Source organism: Pelobates fuscus, chromosome 13, assembly GCF_036172605.1.
Source record: "Pelobates fuscus isolate aPelFus1 chromosome 13, aPelFus1.pri, whole genome shotgun sequence".
Taxonomy (NCBI): domain Eukaryota; kingdom Metazoa; phylum Chordata; class Amphibia; order Anura; family Pelobatidae; genus Pelobates; species Pelobates fuscus.
The window spans coordinates 11609731-11629872 of record NC_086329.1 but is presented as its reverse complement, the minus strand read 5'-3'; the positions used below and the strand labels follow the sequence as shown (position 1 = coordinate 11629872).

Genomic DNA, 20142 nt, shown 5'->3' with positions numbered 1-20142 from the left:
TGTGTCTGTGTGTATAACAGAGCTCCACAGCAATAATACTCCCAGTAATGTGTCCGAGTGTATAACAGAGCTCCACAGCAATAATACTCCCAGTAATGTGTCTGTGTGTATAACAGAGCTCCACAGCAATAATACTCCCAGTAATGTGTCTGTGTGTATAACAGAGCTCCACAGCAATAATACTCCCAGTAATGTGTCCGAGTGTATAACAGAGCTCCACAGCAATAATACTCCCAGTAATGTGTCCGAGTGTATAACAGAGCTCCACAGCAATAATACTCCCAGTAATGTGTCTGAGTGTATAACAGAGCTCCACAGCAATAATACTCCCAGTAATGTGTCCGAGTGTATAACAGAGCTCCACAGCAATAATACTCCCAGTAATGTGTCTGAGTGTATAACAGAGCTCCACAGCAATAATACTCCCAGTAATGTGTCTGAGTGTATAACAGAGCTCCACAGCAATAATACTCCCAGTAATGTGTCCGAGTGTATAACAGAGCTCCACAGCAATAATACTCCCAGTAATGTGTCTGAGTGTATAACAGAGCTCCACAGCAATAATACTCCCAGTAATGTGTCCGAGTGTATAACAGAGCTCCGCATTGATAATACTCCCAGTAATGTGTCTTTAAACCACAATAAATGTGTTTAGAAATCACTTGGTGTAAAGAAGATACATCGTTCTTGCTTTAAATTACATTTTAGTTGTATAAATTGCTCTTAGTAAATCACCTAAAACTTCTCAAACCACAGACAGTCCCTGGCCCACTCCCACTCACACCCCTAAAATTAGAGAGTCCCTCTTTGTCCATTTAGAATGTTGGGAAGTACGGAATCAGAAGAATGTTGTGGAAGAGAATTCTCTAGAGACAATGTATCGCGTAATATTGAATTGCATTCTGGGATTAAAGCAGGGGGGCATTGTGGGATCTGCACGTTTACACAGTTTAATCTATACAAGAGTTACTAAAGTTGACCTTGTCATGCACACATTTTGAAAATGAATGAACCATTTAACCCCCCTCCTTTCGACACCTCTTAAAGTGAAGGTATATTATCTTACCTACAGCATCCCCTTTCTGTGAAATATTACCCTCCTGTAATCCCTTTTCTGTCAGGTCTCTGTTCTAGTCAAAATGATGTCATCACGTGGTGTTAATGGTTTTGGAAGCCAAGAGAAGGTTAGCAGACAACGTGAGGAAGTGCACAGCTTTGATGAGCTGGCCAGCAGATGGTGGTGTGGTTACATATCTAATATAGATGTATGTGTGTCTCCCCAAATGGAATCACAGACACGACAACCTGTCCAGTCTACCAGCAGGGACTCGAGTGCCATTCCCATGTAAAAGCATCAAGTTTATTTAATCTGTGTCTAGTTGTCTGAAACTAAAAGTGTAGCAGCCCACATTCTGGAGAGTCAGAGAGAGAAAGTATAGGTTTTCAGACCAGTGTTCACATAATTCACACAAAAACCCTCCTTCTGAGGAAAACCAATGGGAGAAAAAAAGAGTCTTGAAAATGAGCAAGCCTGACACCTTCTCTACTGCTTTTAGGAGTTGAAGAATCTTTTTCAGACTTTTTTTTACAAAACCGATTCCAAATCACCATTTTAAGAATATGTTTATGATGAGAACTTATTTATTTCAAACAGCCAAAACATATGACCAATAAAATAATCTTGGCCAAACAAGGTAATCCTAGTTGTTGTCACGAACCAAACGCCAAATGTCAGTGGAGTGGCTCCCTATCTCCCATGTAGTGGTAGTTTTGGAAACCTGGCTGAGGAACGCTCATGTTGAAATCCTGAGGAACAAACGGAGTGCAGACGACGTATTTTGGCTCATAATGTAACTAAGCTCCAAAAGGACATTCAGTCTCACAGTAGATGCCACATTCTTGATAGTTATGTGGACAGCAGTATCCTAAAGGGCTCATTGCACGTTGCTACATTAGTGTCAGGTCCAGGTATTGACGGACTCATTCCTTTATCAATGATTTGTAAAAAAAATTACTAATATTTTCTAATCAGGATCAGACTTCTCTGAAGAAAGTCTTTAAAGTGGCATTGTTACACCTCCCACAAAAGGAATATTTCATAAAGAGAAAATGTTTATGAAATACTCATACGGACTGTGTTGGAATTTCACTGAAACCCCAACCCAGTCAAAAACGATATATGGAGACGAAGTGGGGACTACTATGTCTCAGTATATTTCCTACACCTCACACTTATAGACAGCTAACACCGCCTAGAAGTGTCAATCACCCAGCCGTCACCAGTGACATCTGCAGAGATCTTTGCTGTATCTATGGAGGATCCCGCGGTCTTTTGGGAATCTCCAGAGACCTCAATATAGGACTCTTGTACATGTGCGAGAGTACAGTAGTGATGTCAGCTCCTGTCACTGAAGCAGCAGAAGAGGACTGGCTGGAAGAAGTTTGAGGCATCTGCGAGAACAAGCTCAGGTAAGTAAATCTCACCTTTTCCTGCCCCACTCCCCCCCCCCCCTAAGACACCAGACCACCAGCAGTGATGTCACAGTTGAGGATCTTTACAAATTATGTAAAGTCCCCAGACAGCGGCAATGCCACTTTAACTAAAAAATTATTGAAAGGACCAGGAAGAGCAATTATGAATTTTTGACCAGACTCTCGAGGACAACAGTTTGTTAAACAGGGAAGGTGAAGCTGGACCATGTACCCACAGAATGTATTTTTAGAAGACTTGGAGAAGAGATGAATGGGGACAGCAAAAGAGGCAACGAATAAAGGTATAGTGGAGATCGGGCAGTGGGACATGATGAAAGAGACTGGTTTGTGATCTATATTTTTATAGCACTTTTATTCTACAAGTGAACTCAAATATTTAGTGCAATTTCTCAGGCTGGATATCAAATTTGTAACAATCCCCCTATGCTGGTTATCAGAGGAATGGGCTCAGGATTTCAGAAAAAGTTTGTTATTTGTTGAAGAATGTTCCTGTCCCACTGTTACATCAGCGTAAGAAGATGGCTATGTCTTACGTGATAAGCATAAGACACAATCAAAATTTTATCAGTAAAACCAAATGGTTCACCAGACAAATACTTTTCAAAAAACAGTAAGGAGATAGACGTGACCATATAAGTTAATTTAGAAAGCAGGTTGTTAATTGTTCTTCTCCTCACAAATTTACTAGCACTTAAAGGATCACTATAGGGTCAGGAACACAAACATGTATTCCTGACCCTATAGTGTTAAAACCACCATCTAGCCCCCCTTAACCCTTATGCCTCCCTAAATATAGCAAAATCTTACTGTATTCAAGCCTGAAGCTGTTACTCTGCATGCTGTTTGTCTCAGAAAAACAAGCATCAACTGCTGACATCATCAGAAGTGGTAGCCTGATCCAATCACAGTGCTTCCCCATAGGATTGGCTGAGACTGACAAGGAGGCAGATCAGGGGCAGAGCCAGCATGATTCAAACACAGCCCTGGCCAATCAGCATCTCCTCATAGAGATGAATTGGATTCATGAATCTCTATAAGGAAAGTTCAGTGTCTGCATACAGAGGGTGGAGATACTGAATGTTTGGATGCATTTTAGGCAGCCATGACCCAGGAAGGATCTCTAACAGCCATCTGAGGAGTGGCCAGGGAAGTTATCACTAGGCCGTAATGTAAACACTGCATTTTCTCTGAAAAGACAGTGTTTACAGCAAAAAGCCTGAAGGTAATGATTCTACTCACCAGAACAAATTCAATAAGCTGTAGTTCTTCTAGTGACTATAGTGTCCCTTTAATTAACTTGAGGAACTTCAGAAAACCAACAGTTAATAGAGGACATTGGGATGTTTCCAGCATTGTTTAAAAAAAAAAAAAAAAAACAGAAGAAAAAACTAGTAGGCAAATGATAAAATAGCTCATTGTAACAAAAGTTTTCAGAAAAACTAAACAAGAGTGATCTTTGCAGGCTCTTCCTATGACTGACAAGAGAATAATCTTTGCAGATACTTTTTGTAAAGAAATGTTTTTTTGGGGATCATGAAAGGCTTGGAGATGTCAAATAAGATTACGACACAGAACAGATGCCAATCACAGTCGCCCCCAAGGAACCAACATCTAATGTGTTTAGTTCAAAGAGAAAAGCACCGGCACAGTTACAAAAATCTAGCCCTACACACCATTATATTACACAAAACCCAACCCCAGAACTTGGATTATTTACTAAACTGTGAATTCGAGGGAGGCTGAAATACCTGAACAGGAAAATGATAGAGTGGGAGTCAGAAGTTCCAGACAATTTACTTATTGCTTCACCGAAGAAGCATACATTTTAATAGTTATCTAAAAAGATATATTTAAAAGACACCAAACATTATTTAAATCATAAAATGTAATCTGCAAACAATTGCTTATAAGTAGTAAAATAAGTAAAGGGACAGTCTAACCACCATAACCACTCATCATACCACCGTAACAAGTCAAACCATTTTTGTACAGTTTGACACTTCCCTGTGTCCCATGCGCACCCACCATCCCCCTAGTTGTTACCTTCCGATCTTCTGTGATCTTGTTAAAGCAGAACTTCCCATTCCGCTCTAACAAACACAATTTTCTTTAATTTGGGTTATCATTCTAGATTGTACGTTCATTCAAGCAGGTTACCCATTAGCCTCTCCTGCTAACATTTGTAATAAGTACACAAAAGAGAGATTGGAGCAGCGCTAAACAACCAAATAAAGTAAAAAATAAAGCCTTAAGGGGAGAAAAGCGTTGTGGTTATTAAGCTGTTTTTGTTGTAATAAAGTATTTTTGGCTACTCCATTATTTTTTGTGAGCCATATACTTTCTAGCTTTTATTTTATTATTATTTTATATTTTGTTACCTGACACCTGTATCTACTATTTCATACTCTTGTGGAGTACCGCAAAAAGAATCCCAAGTGGGGATTATACCACCCACGCCTGATACATGGAGCAGACTAACCGCTCTATTTAATGTAAGTACATTTCCATTATTTGCATTTATACTTAACCTCAATAGAGAGCACTATTGGCTTTTTCTTTATCATTGCATATGTTCCACTCCACCACCACTCTACTGTGAAGTACTGCATGAAGAATATCCTGCAAGTGGGGATAAAATACCACTGCATGCCGTTTTATCCAGAGCTGATTTAGCTCTATAAAATGTGAGTTGGCATTTCTTAAGACCTTTGTGTAGTTTGTCACACATTTATACTGCAATACTTCACGGTCTTTTGCGGTTTGTGTTTCTTTTCATATGCTGCTATTAATCCAAGTGGTTCCACAAGCATTTCACGAATTTTGGATGGAAGATTTTTTTTACTTTTAGATTGTGTCGTATTATCTGATAATTTGCAGGGATTTTTTCAATTTTTGGACTGTTATAAGCACTATTTTTATTGTATTTTTATTCTTTGGTATTCTTCGCTACCCGTTTATCTGTTTTAGTTAATATTTGTAATAGTTTGTGGTTACATCCCCACAACTAACATTGTAAATTGCTATGGAATATATTGGTGCTTTTATAAATTCTGATAATTTACAATTTGCTGAGATTGTCAAGAGGCAGTGTGCTTCTTGTATTAGATGGGTTCTCAGAGAACATTTAACAATGCTGAATGTAGGAGGGAGTCTGACAGAGCAAGGTAAAGAATCCCAGAGGGTAGTTATTGAAAGAGAATGGAAAAAATAAAAGGAAAAGATGATGGATGCAGGTCCAGGGCAAAACAAAAAGGAAACGTGGGAGAGCATTTGGGGAGAAGGGCAGAGATATCCGCCGCATGGTGTTGGTCAGACACAAAGGATTATTCAATAAAGTGAATTTTAGAAAGAGCTAAACTAGTAGCATAGCTTAGAGAAATGTCCCAGCTTGGCTACACTGGCCTTAAATTGGAAATCCACTATTAATTCTTATTTTAGTAAATAACTCTGTTCATTTTTTGGATGAAATGGACAGGAAGCCAATACAGACTCAATGATCGAGAATAAAGGTAAAACAGTTCAGAAGGTGAAGGCAGTAGCAGTCCTGGCCCGTTACCCCCAAGGAATAGTGGAATTACAGGTTGAGAACATTTTACAAACTGTAAGAGGGTTTTGTAAATTGACCGATGTTTAGCCACCATCAACACAGACAGACTGATAGGATATTGTAACAGACTATAACTGTTTCTTTATGGATAGATTTTCAAGATGGCTTATGAATGTACATGTGAATTAGCACATACGTTTTAACATTGCTTTCATGACGTCAAGTGGAATGTAATCTAAAACTTACTATTTTAAAGAATTCGAGGGATATCAGCTTAACAGACAAAAGTTTCATTGTAGCAATTTTAAAACACAAAGTGGCAGAGAGAAGACCTGATACATCTCACGGTGGGCAGACAGGAGAGAGGTGAACATCGCAGAAAACACAAACAACATTGAACCTACAGAGTCTGTCCAAACATCATATCCTGAACTGTAACCGGTATGTCATTGGATGCCAATAAGAAATAGCCATTTAATCAGCATAAACAAATTTACTCTAGCTATAAAATATCTTCATTCTCTTACGGACATAAAGTATCAATCTTACCTCCGATGTTCTGAATTAAGATTGTGCACGCCACAAGAATCTAAGCATAAAATGAAAACATAATAAAGTAAATGCTGACGCCAAGTGAAATTAGTTTTTGTGTATCTATTTTGTAATCAAATGCATGTTTACATAGCACAAAAAGTATTTTGGGTGATATGAGGTTTTTAATGAACTTTAATCAGCCTGGTTTGTAGCAAAAAGTCATAATTGTATATTTTTCAACACATTCTACCCATATCAACACCCAATAATTCTGCAGGTTTGATCTGGACTGGGCACCTGGTCCCTGGGCAGACTCTAAACTGTATCCTTAAAGGAACGCTATAGCGTTAGGAATACAAAAGTGAATTCCTAACGCTATGGTGTCCCTATGCACAGATGATTGTTAAAATTATTTTTCTCAAATTCTGTTTTGACACTCTAGCTATGGGCATGCGCCATCTAAAATGACTAATGCGGGGTTATTTAATTAAGTGAGAAGTGCCACAAATACAAATCAAATTTAAAATTTAAGGCCAAAAGAGACGATGAAGCGGTGTGGGTGACATGTCCCGCCCGTTATCACAAATGGCAAACTAAAAACACGCACAGAAAAATCACAAAAAATAGACTTTTTTACCTTTCCAATCGATCCGAATGCAGACATACCGAGGTCCTCGTACGATGTGACAGCTGGAAACAGACAAGGACAAAAGCACTATTTAAATCACTGATATCACACTTATATTCAGAAGGTTGGTTAGGTCACATTAAAAAATATTGTAAGTGTTTTACTATAGAAAGCAAAGACTTTAGTGATCGAGAGAGGCTTGAATAGAAGAGGATTAAGACATCAGTGAGCAGCTGACGAAGATCGATAGAGAGAGCCACAAACATCCCATTATCCATCTAGCACGGCAAATTTGTTTAGAATTTATATAATTTTGATATGGCTGTATTAAGCAGTTACTTCAACCACAACGACTACTTATTATTTATGTATGTACGGTGTTTTGGCTTGAAACACTGCACAAAAGAGTTACTGGCACTTGTGCGCTGGTGCATGTTACAACCCGGCACATGTAAATTAGACAGCATAGAACTCAGTTCCAGCTGCCTAATGTCAATTCTGTGCATATTTAACGCAGAGAGAAAATATCTGCTTCTTCCTTGAAGGCAGAGTCTGCAAGTGAAAGCTTGTGTCTGCCCTTTCTTTCATTCTCTGTGTCACAAGTCACGTGGACGCGGCGGCGGCGGCGTCATGCGATACGCAGTAGTAACTGAGTTTAGCACCCTACGATACACTCCTTTGTGCGCGTTCACGTCACGTGACACTATGAGGGCGATGACGTCAGACGTACTCGGAAGACGGTAATGTCGGTTTGTCCCGCAATTATGTCGTTATTCCCTACACTTGTTCTCTATTGGGACCATACTTCTATGGTCATTACCTGGGTATATTAACCCCTTAAGGACACATGACATGTGTGACACGTCATAATTCCCTTTTATTCCAGAAGTTTGGTCCTTAAGGGGTTAATAAGAACTAAAACCGTTAGGATAGACATTCCCCCTGAGGAAGGCTTGGTTGCCAAAACGTCAGGGTTCTGTGTTCTCCTGCTCTTTGGGTTAGTATACCTAATTTATTATGGGTTTATGTTTTTTTTTTTTTTTCTTTAGCACTTTATTATGCATGTATAGTGGTGATTTGTTAGCTGGTTACTACTTATATACCTGTACTGTTATCAGCACTTTTCCTGTACATTGTATGTAAATCCACTATATGAATAAAATACTTTTTATATGCAAATAATTCTTTCTGGTGTGCTTGGGATTCTCTGTACTATGACTATGGTTCTGGTTGGGGATCAGATCTTCCATTGAAGCACCCGGCTTTTCTTCCTTTTCCTATTACCCGTATTTGACAGTTTGAGCGCCTACTAGAATTTCTTTGTGTAAAAAAAAAAAAAAAACCTTTTACTTTTATAACAGATAAATAAAATGAAATATAACGAAACGAACTGCCGATAAGATTAGAAGAGCTGCCTGCTGTGAATATAACAAATTGTTGGGTATATCAATTGGAAACATTTTGTGAACCTCTCATGCAACTTACCAGACTGAATGCACATACGCAGCAGTAAATGGATGGAATACGCGGCAAGTAAGGCAACAGTCAACAGCAGGATGCTAAAAAAATAAAGAAAATTTGTGTTTTATTAGAAAATGCAGGGTTCAGTTCTTACTGGAGGAAGCAAAGATCACGTGCCAGTGTCACTGTATTTAGTTGTCAGCATTACTCAGAAGCTGACAATCACCTAGGCGGGGGAAGGGACATGTTTTGGTTCTTGGTTTGTGAGCTCATGTGATAATCTGTCAGCAAATACAAAAACCACGAAAGGTTTCAATTATGTCGACAGTTCCCCTTCTTCAAACACACAAACAAAGCAGCTAAGATCGTCAACGCAGTATATTCGCACCTGGAACACACGGGGTTAATGTAACTGGGGTGTTGAAGAATTGACAGGAAAACATTTCCTGATTAAGTGAATATCAATGGGGGTTTATTCACTAGATTGCAAAATGGAGTACATTAAACTCTTCAACGTTTAGACTGAAACAGCAGATCAGGAAAAATTATCAAACTCTGCCGCAGTTTGTAGAATTTTAGTGTTTCGTTTTTGTGTACATTTTTATTTTTGTTGTGCGGCAGAGGAACAAACAGACTTGCGCTGCCCCGACTGCAGTGGCAAGAGGATAGGCATACAAAGGTAAACAGCAAAGGGCAGTTGATAATGCAGCACAATTTTTTCCCCATTTGAATTCACTACAGTCAGAGTTTACTAAATAAACCCCACTGTCCCACCCTTTTGGGGCAAGGGGGGCATTTTCCCTATAATATGTGCTATTTGGCTCCCTCTTTTTGCAGTATAACTTGCAAAGAAAGATATTTTTCTTACCTGGATTCCAGCACCAGGAGATGTTCCCAGCGCCAACTTCCATGCCCCCTTCTAAATCACAGGGGCTGAGTGCAGGCCAATCACAAGCTTCATATAAAAGCCTCTGATTGGACCGATTCGCCAGCTCAGAGCACCTGCATGCCCCCAGCACACAATTAAAAAATAAATCAGTATGTGCAGTGTTCATGGTCATGGTAGTTGGAATAACCCTCTATCTGGCAAAGAAACTAATGCAGTGATGGTTACCCTAGCGATTTCCCTATTTTATACAGCGTGCATATTGGGAAATGTAGTCCAGAAAGGTTTGCCATCACTGTCTCCCTTAATGTGACAATACTATAATACAGTCGCCTAGGTATGTGTATTTCATGTATTACAGGATGTACCTACCTAAAGCCAATGACGCCAGTACTGGCCATTGCATAAGATAACCCTAAAATGCCGCTTCCCATGATGGCATTCATCAAATTGAACACAGACAGCCCAAAAGATGCTCCGGAGGTTCTCGGTCTCTGCAAGGCGGGAGGAACACAGAAATAATATTCATGTTACTATTATAAAAGAGATGGGGGGGGGGGGGGGGGGGGATAACGGGTTTCTCTCTTATACAGTCTGTTGTGATTTTAAACGAGGCATTATACTCAGTACGGATTATTAGCACAGAAAATATATAACCCATGAAAACAAACCTTTCCATTAAAACAGTGGCACAAAGTTGTGAATTAATATCACAGACAGATAGATTTTAGAAGGCTTTGTAACAGATAAAAGCTGTACACTGCGATGACAGCAAGAAATATCATTGGCCGTAACATGTGATGATAGACAGCAGCCTAACATAAGGAATATATTCTTATTCTCTGATTGAAAGGAAGTTACTACCTTGGTTTTCTTTAACACTTGAAGGAACAAATGTGAAATCATTTAGTTATAAACCGCCTTTAACCCCTTAAGGACCAAACTTCTGGAATAAAAGGGAATCATGGGGTTAAAGAGGCTCTAAAACTGGAACCACTCATTTAACAGCGAAAGGGCTACTTGTAAATAAACAAACATTCCAAACTGACACAGGATCTATCGAAACCAGAGTGTGACAATGACAAGAAACACTATTGGTCCTTTGGGGGTTAAATCGGTCATGAGCAGAAGAATCGTTTCCAATAGAAGACTGATTTAAAAAAAAAAATGGATTGCTAATCATAGCTGAATATATAGCTGAATTCACGTATACAGCACATTTGCCAACCAGCAATATGTCCTAGAATTCAGGCAGGTAGCAAGATGTGTAGGGATGTTTGATTAGAACAGGGGTAGGCCACATTCGGAACTCCAGATATTATTGTCTAGATCAGGCATAGGCAACCTTTGGCACTCCAGATGTTTTGGACTACACCTCCCATGATGCTTCGCCAGCATTATGGGTGTAGGAGCATTATGGGGGATGTAGTCCAAAACATCTAAAGGGCCAAAGGTTGTGAGAAAGGTTGCCAACGCATGGATTAGAATAATAGATTACCTGCTATACAGATCTAGAGTTGGGCTTCCAAATATAGATCCATACGTTTCTAAAACTACAATTCCCATGATGGCTTGCTGATACATCTGTGGCGTAGCTGATCTAGGGCAACCAATATAGCTCTTCAGCCAAACTTGAACTACAAACCCCATGAAGCTCAGCAAACTATTTAAAATGAAAGGAGTTTATTATTGCTTGGTCATAGGAATTATATTTCCAAAACAACTTGAGGGTTCCTTCCTTTTATTACTAATAAATCTCAACTTACTCACAAACAGGGTTCGCCCAGTAAAACATCAATATGTGAGCCATGCAACGTACACAGTGCTATTGGAATGGTAAACGTGTACCAGGGACAGTTAGAAACACGAGGAAACACTGGAGTTATGGAGTTACACAGCCAATGTTTGGTTTTTCCATGACAGACTGTGCCAGGATGGACTAACCAAGCCTACACTGTTTGTTTAAGTTGTGACCTGGTTACAGTTACTGTCCAATCAACCGATCCACAATTAAAGTCACTGGCAGTACAGGAATGTCTGCATTCATTGAGTGTTTCTGACACACATACTGCCATAGAGAATGCAATGACAAAGTGAAGTAAACAATGTCTGGGCGAGCTGCGCATATAATTAAAAAACAAGTGTTTCCAATAAGGAGAGAGCAGTGGAATCCACCATTCCTGTCTTAATGTAAAATACTCCAATCAGTGTAAAGGAATAACATACACATATTATATATATATATATATACACACACACACACACACACACTAAATATATAAAATAAAATTAACTTATTTTTTTAACACAATACACAGCTTTGTAGATGTAAATATTTAAACCCAATGTGTGGATTAAGGAATATAATGATAGCATGTAGCAATCTGACAGTATCTGTACCAGGCAGATTATTTGAAATAATAAAGTATATAATTAACCCGTCCTACTCACATTCCCCAGGAGGGGGGCAGATTCCTCCTGCTCAGCAGACACACAGGGTCCATATTCAGTATTAATGCTGCTCCCACCAGCCATCATTGTAAATGCAAGTCCTACAAAGGGTCACTCAGACACTGGACCCTGGGTCACTCAGACATTGGACCCTGGGTCACTCAGGCACTGGACCCTGGGTCACTCAGGCACTGGACCCTGGGTCACTCAGGCACTGGACCCTGGGTCACTCAGGCACTGTATCCTGGGTCACTCAGGCACTGGACCCCGGGTCACTCAGGCACTGTATCCTGGGTCACTCAGGCACTGGACCCCGGGTCACTCAGGCACTGTATCCTGGGTCACTCAGGCACTGGACCCTGGGTCACTCAGGCACTGGACCCCGGGTCACTCAGGCACTGGATCCTAGACTCCCAGCTCCATCTAATCACCAGCCTGGAACTCCAGCTGCTTCACTTCCTGGACCTCACAGTCTGCATGTGAATTTGATGGAACACCAGCGCCGCGAGATGACGTCAGCAGCGCCTTCCATGCCCTCAGTCGGCGGGTGATGACGCAGCTCTCTCTCCAAGCATGGTGGATCTGATAGCATGAGGTGAGGTGGGTGAGTGTAAGCCAGCACTGAGCACACTGACATCATAGGACAACACGCAGAGCCATCTTATTAACCAGCATGTGGGGTTCAGGGGGGCACAGGGAATATTATAACATGGGGGGGGGGGGGGGGGGGCATAGAGGACAACAGTGACCTGTTACTGGGGGGGTTGTAATACATTGCAATAATTAGAATGAACATTGCTGTGTTATTGTTAAACTGCTTGCATATCAACTATACATACTGATGGGCAAGGCTTGAAAAGTGCTGCCCTGCAGGATTTAAATGGGAGGTGATCCTGTAGCATATGAATGCTGCATACAGCAGGGCAGCATGTGATATGGGTCTATGGAAACGTGGTAAAACATGTATTACCTTTGCACCATTAATCTCTATCATGTCAGAACACTCAGCAGGGACCATTACTGTCTAAATTGTTTGTTTTTATGTAGATTGTCTCAAGGATACACGTTAAAATAATATATATAAATCAGGAATGGTCAATTGTCATTACCAACACAACCAGGAAGACAGCACTGCTTGAGAATGTTCTTGCAATGCAATCCTTTTAATGGACATTCTCTAAATCAGGGGTAAGCAACATTCAGCACTCCAGGTGTTGTGGACTACATCTCCCATGATGCTTTGCAGCATTACGCCTGTAAGATCATTATGGGATATGTAGTCTGCAAAATCTGGAGTGCCGAAGGCTCCCTACTTCTGCACTAAATCTTTAGCAAATTCGCTGACGGCAATTCATCTGCAAATCATGACCATCTCTAGTGATTGTGTGGTTATATAGTATACATTTTATTAAATGTTGGGTATAATGGTATTAAATTATTCTGTTACCTATTTTGCAGGTTTGTAAAACAAGTTTGGTATTTAGTAAATCTTCTTCATGACTGTGGTACCCACAAACTGAATAAGCTCTTTAAACCATGCCACCAGTGGTCTACTGATAAGATTACTCTGAGATCGTTCCTTCAGCGAGGCAGTCTCTCCACCATGGCAGAAATGCAAGATTGTCAATTTGATGCAGGTCTTTACTCCCCGAATCCAAGCGTGAGTGGGATGACTTGTCTAGACCGAGACGCCTTCAGTAAACCTATAACTGTTCCTGTGATTCGAGTAAAGAAAGAGATCATAAATCAGGTGATGAAAGCCCTGAAACACAGACTTGTACAAAGGCCCCATCTAAAGAGAGTGATTGAGGATCCCAAAGATGAAATAAACAAACTGGTCCTGTTGGACCCATTTAAAGTAACCTCCGAGGACTCATTTGAGGAGTGTGACCATTTACTCTTTAAGAAATTTGGAGTCAGCACTCAGATTACCCAATATGAGCTACAGCTCACTTATGAAAATTTTAAAGGCGATGAAATCTTGCGGGCAGTCTTACCAAAAGGCCAAGATGTCACATCCGGTTTTAGTAGAGTTGGACATATTGCTCACATGAACCTTCGGGAACACCAGCTTCCATACAAGAATTTGATTGGTATGTAATTGAACCAACTTCAACTTACTTTTGTTTTTTTGTGTGTGTGTGTTAGCCACAATATACAATTCACTAAACTGTGAACTGAATTTCAGATTTTATGCCACAATAGCAGAACTGAAAAAAAATGCACAACTATGTTTTTGGTTTAACTTTTTATTTTTATTTTTTTTACCTAAAACGGAGGGGGGCTTGACAGGTGTTCCATGCATCTATATGGTTTTGCTGTGAAGAACACATTAAAATAAATAGGTTCTAGTGAAATGTTTTGTTTAGAAGGGTTATTTAATGATGAAAAGTGTATTATACCATTAGCCATTAGTTTGATTATCTTTGTTTTAAAAGGGAGAAGTTCTAAGGTCCAGATCCATAACCAGATATTTTTTTTTTCTTGCAGGCCAAGTCATCCTGGACAAAAATCCAGGTATCACCTCCGTCGTGAATAAGATAAACACCATCGACTCGACATATAGAAATTTTCAAATGGAGGTTTTAGCTGGTGAGGAAAACATGATCACTAAGGTTAGTTTCTGCTTGAGAAGATAAGTGAGCAAACCGTTGGGTCCACTGTGTATTACTGTATTAACTCTCCCAAATATTATCGAATGTCAACATCTGTGTCTGGAGTTCTGAGTGTATCTCAAACAGGTGTACTCGTAGCTGTAGAGGTCTGATGATCTGCACTGTAGTTATCCAACAGCTTGATCGTATGACTTGTAGAAAACCCCAATGTCACCTTCATGGGAGCTTAACAACCCTCACTCAGTATATTTAAGTTCAATGATTGATAACCTTTGGCACTCAGTAGCCATCGATGATCAATAAAATGGGTGCAGACAAAAGGAAACTACAAACTGGCAAACATGTCAAATAATTATTACATTGTTGTTTTTTTGGCATCACAAATGTCCATACTTTTGCAAGGTGTTGGGCGCTAGTAGTACTTCCCGTCACAATTGCCGTTGGGCACTGGACTTGAATCTTCTAGTGGAGCTTAGCTTGTCAAAGCATCATGGGAGATGGTCTTGGAATTTGCAGATTTATTCTTATTGCTCTATTTTGAGACTTTTATATTAAATTTTTGTTGTTTTTCTCAGTATGTAATAGCTTTCAGTTAATGTGTATATTTTACAGATGTTCTTAAAATATATTTTTTTATTTGTAAATTTGTTATTTGCATATTATTCAGGTTACAACAGATGCACGGTTTAGGCTTAGTATATCACCAAACAATAAAAGATACACAATGGTAAATGTAGTATCAATGCCTCGTCTGCGCAATACATAGATATATTCATATATAATATAACAAACTTCTAGCAAAAAACATCTAACTGTCCCGAGGCCACTCTTCACAAGGACTTTAGCTTAAGACTTCTTAGAAACAGTTAATTGTCCCCACGACCGTAACTAGTACAATCCGGCTTATTGTGTCCTTTATAGGTACTGAAGGCTAGGAGTGGGTTCAGCAGTACGTTAGATGGGCAGCAGTAGTGTACTAGCATGTGGAAAGTTCTTTCTACGGACTGTTCCTATATCCACTGCCAATGTCTGCAGCAGATGAGATAGCGTTGGGTTCTACAAGTGTGGATGATGGCACATGTCTCAGGTCCCGTTCCTTTGCAGTAGTAGGTTAATCGTAGATGGTGACTGTATAGCGACTCAAATGCGCCGCATAGTTTATACATTTCACGTATTGGGTCTTGGAAAGTGATATATACATAATTTTCTTTCTTTTTTTTTTTTTTGCTGCTTTTGTGATCTGCCCTGTCAAAGTTCAAGTTATGGTGTCGGTTGAGTGAGACACTTGGGAGAAGTCAAATAGATATTAGGGTGTCCCTTGGAATTATGTGATCGGACGTCTGGATGTGGATTGTGGTGCTTGTCTGTCCGACATTTCAATATGGAGTCTCTTGGTCCCCATCTGCCAAGGTTGGGGGCTGTATTAGGTTGGACATCAACCTTAGTTAGGTTGCATACCAATCTTCAACCTGAACATCAAGTAAGTCCAGAGAGAGGAATGGTGATACATCATGTATAGAGGAAATCGTAAATGTAGTGCCCTGTCTTGCTACTATAAGCCCCATCGGTACCTGATGTTCTGGCATCTGAGCAGGTCGGTGATCATCCTCAGGAGCCTTCATGCCTGGAGAGTCACACATGATAGATCCGGAAAGATTTGGATTGGAACTTCATGGAATAATAGCGGTTGAGATGTATTCCTCGGGGTACGGAGCAGATCCTTCTTGCAGGAATAATAGGGCAGTCGGCAGATAACGTCCCTCGATGTATCCACCTGAGACCCTCTGGGTCGGAGGGAGCGATGTGCTCGGTCTATGATCACTGGGTTATCCGCTGGCTTGGCAAGGATGAGGTTTAAAGGCTCCTGGCGCAGCCGATGGAGCTCTTCCTGATTTTGTTCAGGTAGGCCTTTGATCCACAAAGTGTTGTGGTGCCCTCGATTGTCGAGATCATCTAGTGATCTTTGGTAGGCAGCCATAGCTGAGGTATTGGCTTCGACCATTGATTGCAGGTGTTGCATTTGGGAGAAGAGCAGGTCCCTGTCGTCTTCAAGGGAGCTCACTCGCTTACCCACCTGGCATATGTCCGTTCCCAGGGCCTCTAGTTTCTTCTGAAAATAGCTTTCAAGTTTGTGTAGCATACTTTCTATGTCTCTTTTCGTCTGGAGGTTTGCGAATATTTCCCGGAGGCATGGGTCAAGTTGAGTGATAGGTGTCTGATCCCGCCGGACTTGACGGCGGAGAGCTGTCGCCCTGTGAAGTGAGCGCCATCTTGGGATCATCCTGGTCGACCGTCCTATCTGCCGTGTCTCTGAAAAACCTTGTTAGGAAGCTGGATTTTGCTGTCTGCGTTTTCCCTGAGCCTTGGTGGGAAGATTGGGTGTTTTGGGGGTTACCTGTGATTGTGGATGTGCCCGGATTGTGTTGGATTCAGCTGTTGGATTTGAGGAGCTTAGCAAGGTACGTCCATTCGGATCAGCAGTTAGCCACGCCCCCCCTTAAAATTATTTTTATGGTGGGGTTGTTCCAGAGCAAAGAAGATTAAACATCCTGATTTTACAGGTTAAAGCAGGGGTCCTCAAACTGTGGCCCTTGATGTTGCTGAACTACAACTCCCATGATTCTTTGAATTACATAGATAGCCAGAGAATCATGGGAGTTGTAGTTCAGCAACATCTGGGGGGCCGGAGTTTGAGGACCCCTGGGTTAAAGGGACATTAGTCACCAGAACAACTACAGCTTAATGTATTTATCTGTTACCAAGTATAGTCTGTCCTTGCAGGCTTTTTGTAGTTAACACTGGTTCTCCCCCGCCCCCACCACCACCACCTCGAGAAAAGGCAGTATTTACAGCCTAGGGACACCCCATTGAACACTCTTTAGATGGCTACTAGAGTTGCTTCCTGGGGCAGTGCTGCACAGTGTAACTGACTTTCAGTGTCTTCACCCTCTGCATGCAGACACTGAACTTTCCTCGTAGGGATGCATTGATTCAATGCATCTCTATGAAGAGATGATGATTGGCCAGGGTAGTATTTGGCCCCACCCCTGCACCACCTCCTTGGCAATCTCACCCAATACAATGCTTTCCTACAGAAAAGCATTGTGATTGGCTGAGATAATCTCTTCTGATGATGTCAGCCAAGGAGACAGATCAGGAGCAGAGCCAGCACCAGCAGCCTGAATTGAAATTAAGATTTTACTATATTATGGGGGAGAGAGGGGCTAGAAAGTGTTTTTAACAATATAGGGTCAGGAATACATGGTTGAGTTCATAACCCTATAGTGTTCTTTTAAGGCAAGTTTTTTTTTTTTGGGGGGGGGGGAGGCGGTTGTTGTGTGTGTGTGTGTTGTTTTTTTTTTTTTTTTTTTATTAAAACCAAATACTATGTGTTCATTTTTAGGTTAAAGAAAATTACATCACATATGAATTCGATTTTTCCAAAGTATACTGGAATCCACGCCTCTCCACGGAGCATGAACGCATCATTCATGTCTTAAAGCCAGGGGATGTTCTTTTTGATGTTTTTGCAGGAGTAGGACCATTTGCCATTCCCACGGCCAAAAAGAATTGCATTGTTTACGCCAATGACTTGAATCCTGAGTCTTACAAATGGCTATTGCACAACTGCAAACTGAACAAAGTAGACAAAAAGGTTTTTGCATCCAACGTCGATGGGTGCGACTTTATCAAAACAATAGTAAAGAAGGAGCTACTTAAGTATATAAAGTTATTTTCTAATGAACAAAAGAACAAGATCCACATAGTTATGAATTTACCAGCGATGGCGATTGAGTTCCTTGATGCTTTTATAAATCTCTGTGAAGAAGAGCCTTGTAGTGACGCTGTTTTGCCAACTGTGCACTGCTACAGCTTTTCAAAAGATGACGATCCGAAAAGAGACGTTAAAGAGAAGGCAGAGTCTATTTTGGGGGCGCAGTTAGATGATTGCTCTGTGCATCTGGTGAGGAATGTGGCCCCTAACAAAGATATGATGTGTATAAGTTTCCAGGTTCCTGCCAAGGTGCTTTATAAAACACGGGCCGACACTGCTGGTAAGCTTCTGAAATTGGATGTTACAACTTTTCTGTCTTATGGAGTTTGTGTGTATAAATAACTTAATTTTTTGGTCTAAAAATTAACCATTTTTTAATAGGATCCAACTGGGGTTTTATTTGTAATTTGTTTCTACAATCTGCAAAAAAAAAAAACATTGTCAGGAGTTCAAAGTAAATTTAAAATTTAAAAATGTAAGACCTTAAAAGGATGCTATAGTGCCAGGAATACAAAGCTGTATTCCTGGCAATATCGACCCGCCCTTCCTCCCCGGTTAATAAAGGGTTATAAACCCTTTATTTACTTACCTAGTTGTGGTTCCTTCTCCTCCGACGTCCCGCGACGGGCAGGCTCTAATCTAATTGAATTAATGCTGTCTTCCTATATGGAAAATCTGCCGCTGGATGTCCTCATACAGAGCAGGAGGTTGTCCAGCATCAGATACTGGACCAAAAGTCCGCTTCGATCCAGGAAGCATCCCTAGTAGCTATCTGGTAGACGGCCACTGAGGGCAGACTTGGAGCTGCAATGTAAACATTACAGTTTCTCTGGAACTTCAATGTTTTACATTGCAGCACTAAATGCGATAGGGACACTGCACACAGATTACTCCAATCAGCTTAAGTGGTCTGGTTGCCTACAGTGTCCCTTTTAGCAGAATTGACCAAATTATCCCAGTCAGCTCTACTTCCTGTTTGGCTATTTCAGTCTAACATTTGAAATTAATTTTTAATTCCTGATAATTATCACTTTAGTGAATAACTAATAGCATTAAAGTTCCTGCTGCCTGGCTCTTGACAATGTATAACTCCTATCATACCAAGTCATAATCTGGCTTAGGCTAGTTAATATACATATGTGATGTATAACTCCAGTTAATCTTAGCTTATGGTTGGCTGAAACAGATAAGAAACTTAGTCCACAAAAGCTTTAGACATTTATAAATGATTTGTGATCTCAGAGCTAAAGTTTCCATGAAAATCTGTTGTTTTTTTTATTGGAAGCAAACATCAAAATATATGTAATCAGTTTAAATAACAGTGGTCAGGGCACTCAAACCTGGGTAGCCATCCTCCTAAATCTTGTGGACTTTGCAATGAAGTCTAGTCCCACGGCAAATCTCACAGGCTTCCCCTACAGCTATGAAGTTAACGTAAAATTAAAGAAAACCCATGGAAAAAATGTTTTGTAGTAAAAACAGATTTTTCCATCTATGGGGCTACAGTTACCATGTCAACATGGGGTAGACTGGTAACACTTTGACATCTAACACTTTTACTAATTATTATTTTTCCAGACGTGTGTATTTATAGTGGAAATATATATTCTGTCATTTGACATTAATTTAATGTGACTTCATTTTGTTTCCAGATGAACCGACCGCTAAACGTTCACGAACAGAAGAAGAGAGCACCACAGAAAATTAATCCAGGGATCAAGACATTTTCATTCTGTAAATTAAGTTTTATAT

At 40.4% G+C, this 20142-nt stretch overlaps 2 protein-coding genes across 3 annotated transcripts in view; one reads left to right on the top strand and one right to left on the bottom strand.

Moving 5' to 3' along the window:
• Nucleotides 1-12477, bottom strand: part of SLC38A6 (solute carrier family 38 member 6) — a 37172-nt gene extending 24695 nt beyond the window's left edge. The window contains exons 1-7 of the mRNA XM_063440431.1: nt 12313-12477; nt 12152-12237; nt 12001-12101; nt 9922-10043; nt 8688-8761; nt 7212-7264; nt 6590-6629 (exon numbers count right to left, since the gene is read on the bottom strand). Of these exons, the coding sequence (XP_063296501.1) occupies nt 6590-6629; nt 7212-7264; nt 8688-8761; nt 9922-10043; nt 12001-12087 (376 nt within the window). The 5' untranslated portion in view covers nt 12088-12101; nt 12152-12237; nt 12313-12477. The remainder of the gene's footprint in view (nt 1-6589; nt 6630-7211; nt 7265-8687; nt 8762-9921; nt 10044-12000; nt 12102-12151; nt 12238-12312) is intronic.
• Nucleotides 12478-12554: 77 nt separating this feature from the next.
• Nucleotides 12555-20142, top strand: TRMT5 (tRNA methyltransferase 5). 2 transcript variants are annotated; one of them, XM_063440424.1, is made up of 5 exons: nt 12555-12600; nt 13459-14093; nt 14491-14615; nt 18019-18670; nt 20043-20142. In XM_063440424.1, the coding sequence occupies exons 2-5, from the start codon at nt 13604-13606 to the stop codon at nt 20096-20098; spliced, it is 1323 nt and encodes a 440-aa protein (XP_063296494.1). In that variant the 5' UTR covers nt 12555-12600; nt 13459-13603; the 3' UTR covers nt 20099-20142. The 2 variants fall into 2 exon arrangements, with proteins under 2 accessions (XP_063296494.1, XP_063296493.1); XM_063440423.1 differs by having other exon boundaries at nt 12559-12595.